The sequence below is a fragment of the Mandrillus leucophaeus genome, unplaced genomic scaffold, assembly GCF_000951045.1.
Source record: "Mandrillus leucophaeus isolate KB7577 unplaced genomic scaffold, Mleu.le_1.0 Scaffold400, whole genome shotgun sequence".
Taxonomy (NCBI): Eukaryota; Metazoa; Chordata; class Mammalia; order Primates; family Cercopithecidae; genus Mandrillus; species Mandrillus leucophaeus.
The window spans coordinates 215,077-226,164 of NW_012104255.1; the positions used below are offsets into that span (position 1 = coordinate 215,077).

The window sequence follows — 11,088 nt, forward strand, 5'->3', positions numbered from 1 at the left end:
ACCGGGCCCAGTGTGAGAAGGCAAAACCAGAAAATCAGACTAAGCTGAGGAATTTGGAAGCTCCTAGAGCCTCAATGGACCTAGTGTTAGGAACAGACAGTAGCCAGGCCACAAGTTTGCATCAGATATTTTCTACCCCTAGGCTCTGAGGGTTCTAGAAGAAATTACTGGAGGGGGAAGTATTCTGGGGTTCTTCCCGAGAAGGTGGCCTTGGGAAAATCACTTTCTCTATGCCTCGGTTTCTTCACCTTTAAAACAGAGGTGATAATCTCTGCTCTGTAGTAATATTATGAGGATTCATGTGCTTAAAAGTTCCCACTCCCTGCCAGATGCACAGAAAATATTCAACAAATACAAGTGCCCTGTGGAAGCCATTGGGCACAGGTGGGCATGATGAGTGTGGTGCAGCATAAAGGACTTCTCTAGGAAAATCTAGGGAGAGGCTTTCTGAAACCAAACCTGTCGGCAACCTTACCTGCCTCGGGTTAGTGCAGTGCAGCTCTTTCTATTCACTTGGTTTTGTTACCATGCAACCAGGACTGCTGGTGTCACCCCATTGCCCCAGCCTTCCACTCCTCTTCCTACGGATTTCTCCGAACTCTGTACAGGCCAACAACTAAACGAGTTAATGCCTGGTACAGTGTAGGCCTCAGAAGTCTTGCTCCATGTTTCTAGTCTTCTGATTAGTCAGTGCCTACACTCCACCCTCCAGCTTCTACACAAACAGGTGGTTGAACAGTTTGAATATCATTCAGTGTATAGGTATTAGTTCATGACAGAGCACAGAATTGAGGCTACGGTAAGGAACTTGGGACAAGGACCACAAGTTCCCCAATGATGTTGTGGACCACCTCTGTAACCCCATGCCACACTACTTGGCACACCTTAGAGGGAATGACTGTTTATGGAATGAATGTTGAGCACTGATCATGTGTTTCCAAGTATTTGTTCCTGACTGGCCAGAGAGCTCCCAAAGCACAGACACTGGGTCTCCATGCCAAGCACAATGCCTAGAACACAGGAGTATGTTTGGAGTATGTTTGTTGACTGCATAGCAAATAGGAAAATAACCCAGGCCAACCCCCCGTTCTGAGTGAGGAGAGAGACACACACATGCACAGACACACATATGCACACAGACGCAATCTGGTAGTTGTGTGTTGAATATAAAGGACAATATGTAGCAAAGGCTAAAAAAAAAAAAAAGAGAGAGAGAGAGAAGTGAAGAGCTCAACTCAGGATCAGAAAGGGTAGGGGAGTGAACAAGTCAGGAGCTGCCAGTAAGACATTAGAGTTAGCCAGGGATACAAAGGATTACTGCTTCTCTCTGACTACGTTAGGGATGTGAACCCCAGAAGAGAGAACCCAGCTGCTTGTAAGAGGATGAGTGAAAAGGCAGTTTCGCTCAAGCTGAGGCTGAAGGAAGGAGACAGGGGGAAATAGCATATAATGAGCTCCTTTGGGTGGCCAATAACCAAGTCTCTAGGACAGGTACTCGGTACAGGGCAAGGCATGGCATCACATTAGGTGACAGCTGGGTTGTGGAAGAGGTTTGAAAGGGTGTGTGGTTCGGGGTTTCTTTCGGGGTCAACCCTACCACCATTAGCCCCTGAGCTGCCCTTGCTCCTGCTTGGATCTGGCCCAGCCACCTGTCCTACATCAAGATCTTCGACGTGGGCACACGCTACATGGTGAACCGAGTGCAGGGTCACATCCAGAGCCGCACAGTCTACTACCTCATGAATATCCACGTCACACCTCGCTCCATCTACCTATGCCGTCATGGTGAGAGTGATCTCAACCTCAGAGGCCGCATCGGAGGTGACTCTGGCCTCTCAGTTCGTGGCAAGCAGGTAGGGTGGACCACATACACCCAGATGGGTTGGCTGGGCTGTCCTAGGTGGGCTGGAGGTGTAGTGGTGGCCACATTCTGGGTCCTGAGGTGGGATGACCCAGGGATGGGGTAGAAGCAGATTCCATCACTCCTACTCTTCCATCCATCAGCCACTCAGTCTCTTCCCAGCCGCCGAATGGTTCCCTATGCCACCTGTTCTGCAGGTCTAAGAGCTTGGCCTTGGCACCCAAGGCCTGCCCAAAGCCAGCTGCTCCATGACAGTGACTCCCTTTGCCCTTCCTGACTGGTTCCATCATCTTTCTCACAACGTTGTGCCTTTGCTGGTGCAGCTCCCCCACCTAGTCTACCCTCTTCTGTCTCCTCTGTCAGTGGGTGACCATCAGTGGCACAGACAGCTGCCCTGAGAGACCCATCCTTGAACCACTCTTCTCCCCAATTCTGCCCTCCCCACCTCACCCCAACACAGGTGTCACACTGGCAGCCCCTGTCCCCACCCATGACAGTGTCCTTCCTGCCCTCCCCACTCCCTTCCAAGGCCCAGCACCTGCTCCAGAAAGCCCTCCCCATCCTCATCCTCTCCTCCCTCCCAGGCAGGTTGCCATGCCCTGGGCTCCAGCTCTCCCAGTTCTGGCCCATGTGTGGCTCTCCTGGCCTGAGTGTCTTCTCCCCAGCCCAGCACAGTGACCTGCATGTTCTGGTTGCTGGCTAAACACAGGGATCCATTTCCACAGCATTTGGTCCTGCACCTGGGCTTGTTAGCACAGGTATTGTTCCTGCTGGAAGGACCACTTGGGGATGGAACAGGTGGGAAATGAAGTGCAGGATGGACAATTGTTGTCGTGATTGTCATTTATTGGACACCTATGCAGTCACGGTGCCATCTGCTTCTGCATGTGTGGCTCATTTCATCTTCACCACAGGTCTGTGGGGTGGGCATTCCTACCAGCAGTTTATGGATGAGGAAGCAGAGAGCAGCCCCAGGGCAGGTGGCCAGGATGAGACAGAGCCAGGGCTGAAAGCGGGGCCTACTGACCTGCCCTCAGCTCCCCCACTGGAGATGGGGGGGTGCCCCAGGCAAGGCACTACCCTGGATGGCCACGCCCTGGTGTCTCCCTTTCTGTTACCTCCAGACTGACAGCCTCCCCTCAAGGTAGACTCTAACCTGTGACTCCCTCATGTCCCACTCCTCAGAGCAGAGTCAGAGGCTGCTGGAGGTGTGACCCCGGCCCATGGCAGCCCCTGCAGCCAGGGCCATCTTGGGTGGAGCCAGCCTGGCCCTGCCCACACAGCTCGGAGCCCAGTTGGACACGTGGCTGTCTCCACAGGGCATGCCTCCCTGCACACAAACCTGTGTGTGTGTGCATGCACACAGCTGATGCCACCTTCACGCTTCTCACAGAGCACCAGGCCCAGTTTACAAAGCACCTCCCTGTCGAGATAGCTCTCACTTGTGCAGCACCCACTGTGTACCAGGCTGTGGTCGGGGTACTCCCCATCCACTATCTGAAGTGCGGCCCCCAGACAGCAGGCCAGGTGAGCCAGTGCTCTTTGGATATGAGGCCAGGGAGGGGCAGGGATGTGTCTGACGGCACAAGGGACCATGTAAGGGTGCTGAGGGAGTTTAACCTATGGCTCCTACCTCCCTGTCAAGGGCTCCTTCCACCGGAGCATACTGACTCCTGACTCATTTCCATAATGAAATGTATGTATGAAACACCTATATCTGCATATAAAAATGTGTGCCTGGACCTATGCACCTGTGCAGATGTTCCTAACACATGCCATCAGTGGTTAACAACACACCTATCCACAGAGGAGGAAATCACTAGCTCCTCTGGGCTCCCACAGCCCTTTATGGTTCCCCTCGGTGCTGCCAGTGTTTCCCTCACTGGACTGGCCATGTCTTGAGAACAAGAACACCCCAGCACCCAGCACAGGGCCATGAACACTCAATACATGTGTGAATGTCCCTAGAACCTGGGTGCCAGGAACCCTGCTTAAGCGATAAGTGTTCACAGTGTCAAAAAGTAAAGTCTCCCAAATGCCACAACCCCTACTTCCAGTCCATACTCTGGTACCCCCAACCCTAGAATTCTTTGCCCTTGTTGTCTAGAGTCTGCTTTCAGTGCCTACATGGGCCTATCCCAGAGTCTGTCCACATGAGGTCAGGCCATATAACACGACCAAGGGGTTGCTGTTTGTGGAGCATGGGGATCAGTGGAGGTGGAAATGTGGACAGAACTCAGTCATGTGACTTGGTTATCCACAAGCATATACTAAAGGCACATAGAAGTGCAGGATAGAGCCAGAAATGGAGAGATAGACTGTGCATGGAGTGTCTCCATTGGTACTCTTGTCCCAGGCTCCACAAATATTAGAGGTGGGCCTGTTTGAATGAATGAATAACCAAGTAGGGGCTTTGGTGAGCAATCATCAATGAGCGTGCGCGCACACACGCACTCTCTCTCTCTCTCTCTCTCACTCACTCATGCTCTTTTCTATTCCTTTGGCCTACCATCACATGGGAAAGAGTATGACTTTTTATAAATTTGGAACATTTAAACTCTTTGCTCTGCTTGTTCATCACCACTTAATTTGTGGCAGATCTGAGCTTGTTCTTATGGCCACCCTGCTCTCTCTCACCTCTCCTTTTGCCCTTCTCTCCTCCTCTGCATCCCCACGCACTAGTATGCCTATGCCCTGGCCAACTTCATTCAGTCCCAGGGCATCAGCTCCCTGAAGGTGTGGACCAGTCACATGAAGAGGACCATCCAGACAGCTGAGGCCCTGGGTGTCCCCTATGAGCAGTGGAAGGCCCTGAATGAGATTGATGCGGTGAGATGCATGGGGTGAATCTCCTGTGTGGAGGGGGTGACTTGAGTCTGGGATTATCCCCTGGGTTGCCTCTGCTCCAGCCCCTGTGGGGAGCCTAATTAATTCAACAAACTTTTTTGACAACTAGCCATGTGCCAGACCTTATTCTATATCTTGGGGATCCAGTGAAGGCCAGAATAGACAAAGTCTCTGCCCTCATCCTAAAGACAGACAGTAAGTAGGACATTACATCTCAGTGTGACAAAGGGCTATGAGAGGAGAAGTAGAAGGGATTATGGAGGATCAGAGGGTGAGGGTGCTCCTGACTCAACTTGGTGGTGGGAGATTTACAAGGAAAGCTTCTTGGAGGAAGCTAGAGGTGACATAAGAAGGAGGCGAAATGGTCTGGGGAGTGGGGAAATAAATTTAATTCAGAGACAGAAAATAGCTCATGTGAAGACCCAGAGATAAGAAGAGAGCATGGCAAGTTCAGGGAACTGAAGGAAAGAATAGCACAGAGGCTGGGACAGCAATAGTGAGATCTGGAGAAAAGGGAGATGAGGCTTGAAAGGAAGCCAGGCCACCAGGCTTTATAGTTCATGTTGAGGGATTCAAATGCTGCCCTAACAACAATGAGATGCCATTGATGGGGTCCACATCAAGTAGGAGTAGTCTGACTGTGATGCACATTTTTAAAGAAAGCCCACTCTGGGCATGTGTGGAAACTTGGTGGGAAGAAGGCCAGAATGAACATGTAGACCAGTAAGAAGTTGATTGCATTAGTCTGGTAAGAGGTGGGGGCATGTTGGACCAGAGTAGTGGCATTGGAGATGAAGTGAAGGACTTTGGGAATGTTTCAAAGGTGGAATCAGGTCAGGTGCAGTGGCTCATGCCTGTAATCCCAGCACTTTGGGAGGCCTAGGTGGGAGGATCACTTGAGCCCTGGAGTTGGAGACCAGCCTGAGCAACATAGTAAAACCCCATCTCTACAAACAATTTGAAAATTGGCTGGGTGTAGTGGTGCATGCCTGTGACCTCAGCTACTCAGGCGGCTGAGATAGGAAGATTGTTTGAGCCTGGGAGGTTGAGGCTGCAGTGAGCTGTGATCATGCCACTGCACTCCAGCCTGAGTGACAAGCAAGGCCCTGTCTCAAAAAAAATATTTAAGGTGGAATCAGCAGGGCTTGATGGTGCACTGGCTGTAAGGGATGAGGAAGAGGGAGACATGAAGGACCCAACCCTGGTGGTATAGCAATCTCTCTTCAGGGTCAGATTCTTCCATGAGCTCTTTGAGAAAGGAGCTGTTTCCTCTCCATTGTTCACCTGCACTGTAGGTACAATGGCACTGGGCAGCAGCGCACAGGTTATGATTGTTAGGCATCAACATAAAAGCTTCACCACTTGTGTAAATAACTTGCGTGTGGGTAGGTTAACTTACTTACTTGCCTGCTAGATATGCCTCTATAGAAACAGACACGTATGTGTGTGTACATTCATACATATGTGTATATAAATATAGAGGTACAGAAATACACATAGCTAGAAAAGGGCTATACAGCATTGTTCTGTATACCACATACATTTACTATAAAATATATGCAAGCAAATATGAAATTTCTTCATCATAAGTTTGGTGGCTTCTTATTTCTGGTCCACATGTGGTGTAAACATTTATTGAATCCCTCCTTATTTCAGGTTTTGGAGTGATGCTGGAGGTGGAAATTGATCTAATTCATTCCTGTCTTCACTGAATTTTCAGGCTAAATAGGGTAGACAGAGGGATAAACAGAGAAATAGAGAACAGCATGTGTGATACAGGCTCTGATAGGCAAGACTATGGGTACATAGAAATTGGGGCAGGACACCTAACTCAGCCAAGATCTACCTGGAAGAAGTGATACCTAGCTGAAGCCTCAGGTTTGAGTAACAGTGAACCAAATAGAAAGGATCAAGAATGACATTCCAGGCAGAGAGACAGGGATAGGGAACTTCATAAACAAAGAGGTTGATTGGATGTGTTGAAATGCTAAGGTTGTAGTAGTACAAATGGAGAGGGAAGAAAAAAGGAATCGATTTGAGAGAGATTTAGGAGGTGGAATCTCAGAAATTGGCTATGAGGGGTGAGTGAGGAAGAAGCAAGAATTTAGGATGATGATAAAGCAAGAATTTAAGTTTCTGGTTTATTTTCCATGATTAATAAAATATTAATACTTGATTCTAATGATTGAGTCTTTAAAATGTCCCTTGCATATTCTATGCTAATATATTTTATTTACATTTTTCCAGTATTCAAAACACTTCTATGAAGTAGTTCTAATTCTCCACATTTTGCAGACAAGGAAAGTAAAATTTGGAGAGGTTAAGCAATTTGACTCAATAATGAGTCAATGACCATTTCTATAGGCAACAGGCTCCTAGTACTCCTCAGAATAGAAAGTTGAAGCCAATCTGGAAGGACCTCATGTACCCAGTAGGGTGCACTTTCTTCCATGGGCAGTGTGGGTTGGAGAAGTTTCACACTGCAGAGATGTTTGTGGGTTGGGGTAGGGGTTCACTTCCTCACCCCTGATGGGGGCATGGTAGATGGGCCCAGTAGACAACAACCAGAGGCCGCTGGCCCCCTACAGGGAGATTTAATTGGAATCCACGTACCCAAAAGGAAACCTTAGAAACCCAACATAACTTTCCACCACCAGCAGTAGTCACCTCACCTCTGGGAGTTTCTCAGTAGACTTGGAATCTCTCATAAGCACCTTAGGAACTCATTTTCTGATGACTCAATTCCTTTTTTGAGTGAGGAGAGTGTATCTCCCCCAAATCCACTCTGAAACCATTAGGAATTTATTAATTTTTCTTGTCTGAGATGTCTGTGGATGCCTGTTTATCTGCCAGAGTTCCCAAAGTAGAGGTCTTCAGACACAGGCACACAGATAACTCTCACATATACACCAGAGACATAATGAGGGACATATACATTAACAGACACACATGCCACAGACACACTGAGACCTGCATGGAAAGACCACATGGACACATTCTCCAATGCTTAGACACCCTGTACACACACACACACACACACACACAAACACACATGCAAGCACACAACATATGCTGAGACAAATACACAAACACGAGGCATAAGTCCTTAAACATACCACAAGTACATAAGCATGCTCCACACAGACTTGTAAACACAGCCACAAATTCTTATGCCCATATTTTTATAAAAATACATACTTATATGTATAATGTACACCTGCAGACCTATCTGTACAATCATAGAAAAACATCATACACTCAGCCTGAACACATCTATCCACATACACTCACTGTCACATCCACACAGCCGCACACCTTATACACACACACAAACACACACACACAGACACACACACACACAGACACACTTATAGATAACAGGCACAGACCCAAAGCTGTGTTCACAGAGACCCAGGTGCTCATGCGCTACTGTTCCACAATCATCAAAGAATTATGGCAAAGACTCTGTGGAATTTCATCTTGTGAATACTTTTGCCCCCAAATACTTTTTCTCAGGGTGTCTGTGAGGAGATGACCTATGAAGAAATCCAGGAACATTACCCTGAAGAATTTGCACTGCGAGACCAAGATAAATATCGCTACCGCTATCCCAAAGGAGAGGTAAGGTTTGGGGGGTGGCCTAATGCCTAGGACTACTCCCCAGTGTCTTCATTGCAACTGCCAGGATTCCACAGTTGTCTAGACAGCTCTAGAAACAGAGGAAGCGTATCTTGCAGCAGCTGCCATCCCACAAGGCACATGATTATCTGGCCCTTGGTTGTTTTAGATTCTTGGCTATAGGCAACAGATCCATCCCTTTCTTTTAAAAGCTACATAATTTTCTTGCTTATTCTCTTTCTGCTTCGGAAGTGCTCACTTTATCCTGGACCTTGTCTCTGGTATCCCTTCATGAAGACACTTTAAATAGTTCAACATACTCTGATTTCCTGATATTTTGTTGCCAAGTTGCCTAAAGCTCCAGCCTCTCTGGGCAGTTGGCATTGTCCCAAGAGACAATGGCTAATAATTTAATCAACTTCTTTGCCACTACATGAACCAGACCATCAGTTCCCTATCCCCATATGAGATGAATGCTCATTGCATTTGATCAAGCCTCCACTTAGCCAGTTCCACATTTTAGAGCATTTATTAGTCACACTTTATTTCTAATATAAATTGCTGGGAAAAGTGATTAGAAAAGAAGGACATCTGGGAAGATAAAACAATAGATATTCTATTCAGTTATACAACACTTTCACATTTTTTCTCTTCACCCTCAGAGATGACATTATAAAATTCATCTTAATTTGACCTCATTTTCCTTTAGGTATTTAGAGGCTGTGTTATTAGAGGTATACAATATTAAAGCAATTATGTTTTCTCAATGAATTGCACATTTTATCATTACATAGGACCAAACCTCTTCCCGATAATCCTTTTTGCCTAAAAACGTATTTTATCTGACATTAATATAGTTGTACAAGATTCAGTGACTTCTGGTGACTACTTACCTAGTTCACTTTTAGCTATTCATTTACTTTCAACTTCCCTCTGTATCTTTGTTTTGTGTCTCTTATAAACAACTTACAGTTGGGTTTCGTTGTTTTTAATCCAAACTGAAAATATATGTCTTTTGAATGGTAAGTTTGGTATATTCACTTTTATTGTAATTACTAACTTTTTTAGTTTATTACTATTATCTTGTCTTGAGTTCTCTGCTTAGTTTTTTCTCTTTTCCTGCCCTTTTTTGGATTGATAAAGTTTTTATATCCATATTTAAGTTATATAATTTGTTTCCATTCATTTAGAGATTACCCTTAACATTTAAAAAATTTTTCATCGTGATTCTTTCAATTTTTAGTTGATATCTCAATAAGGATGTAAGGTCAAAATGTATTTCAAGACCACTCATAATAATTCTTTGCTGAGTGCTATGATGCAACCAACTCGAACCCTTAACATTTTAATATTCAGTATTAACAAAATCTAAAATCAATATCTCCACCCTCTACCTAAACAACAGAAGAACTTTAAAACTCTGGCCACTGTGTCTCCTAATTTACATGTTGTTTGTATTTTAGGTCAAACTTGGTCTTAACCCCCAAGTGAATTATTACTGTTGTCGTTATTATTGTATGCAGTCAATGTTTATTTAGATTTAACCACATGTTTACCAATTCCTCTGATCATTCTTGCCCCTTGCACCTCAAATCTTCCCTCTGAGTTCATTTTCCATCTTTCTTTTTTATTTTTATTTTTATTTATTTAGTCATTTATTTTATTTTATTTTATTTTTGAGATGGAGTCTTGCACTTTCTTTTTTTTTGGTAATTTTTCTAATTTATTAGTTTAATATCCCTCCCATTTAAAAATTTAATTTAATGTACTTAAAAAAATTGACACATAACAATCCTACATTTTTATGGAGGTACATAGTGATGTTTTGATACATATAGTGTATAGTAATCACATCAGGGTAATTAGCATATCCATGATCTCAAACATTTATCATTTCTTTGTGTTGGGAACATTCAATGTCCTCCTTCTAACTATTTGAAACTTATAATATAAACTATAGTCACCCTACAGTGCTATAGAACACCATATTATATTCTTCCTGTCTAGTTCTAATTTTATACCCTTTAACAAATCTCTTTTTTCCCCCCAACTGTTACCCATCTCAGCCTCCAGTATCCTCTGGTCTACTTTTTACCTCTATGAGATCAACTTTTTTTTAGCTTCCATATATGAATGAGAACATGTGGTGTTTAACTTCCTGTTCCTGTCTTATTTCACTTAACATAATGTCTTCCAGTTCCATTCGTGGTGCTGAGAATGACAGGATTTCATTTCTCTTTTATGGCTCAGTAATATTCCATTGAGTGTATACACCAAATTTTGCTTTATCTAGTCATCTGTTGTTGGACACCTAAGGTTGATTCCATATCTTGGCTATTATGAATAGTGCAATAAACATGGGAGTGCAGATGTCTCTTTGATATAATAATATCCTTTTTTTATTTAAGTTCTAGGGTGCACGTGCACAACATGCAGGTTTGTTACATAGGTATACATGTGCCATGTTGGTGTGCTGCATCCATTAACTCGTCATTTACATTAGGTATATCTCCTAATGCTATCCCTCCCCCCTCCCCCATCCCCACAATAGGACCCAGTGTGTGATGTTCCCCTTCCTGTGTCCAAGTGATCTCATTATTCAATTCCCACCTCTGAGTGAGAACATGCGGTATTTGGTTTTCTGTTCTTGCGATGGTTTGCTGGGAATGATGGTTTCCAGCTGCATCCATGTCCCTACAAAGGACACAAACTCATCCTTTTTTATGGCTGCATAGTATTCCATGATGTATATGTGCCACATT

The 11,088-nt window shown here is 45.0% G+C and overlaps 1 protein-coding gene across 3 annotated transcripts in view; it reads left to right on the plus strand.

The window, feature by feature from the left end:
* Positions 1-11,088, plus strand: part of PFKFB1 (6-phosphofructo-2-kinase/fructose-2,6-biphosphatase 1) — a 59,562-nt gene that overhangs the window by 41,356 nt on the left and 7,118 nt on the right. For all 3 annotated transcript variants that reach the window (XM_011991972.1, XM_011991970.1, XM_011991971.1), the window contains 3 exons: positions 1,646-1,853; positions 4,544-4,690; positions 8,225-8,329. In XM_011991972.1, the coding sequence (XP_011847362.1) occupies positions 1,646-1,853; positions 4,544-4,690; positions 8,225-8,329 (460 nt within the window). The remainder of the gene's footprint in view (positions 1-1,645; positions 1,854-4,543; positions 4,691-8,224; positions 8,330-11,088) is intronic.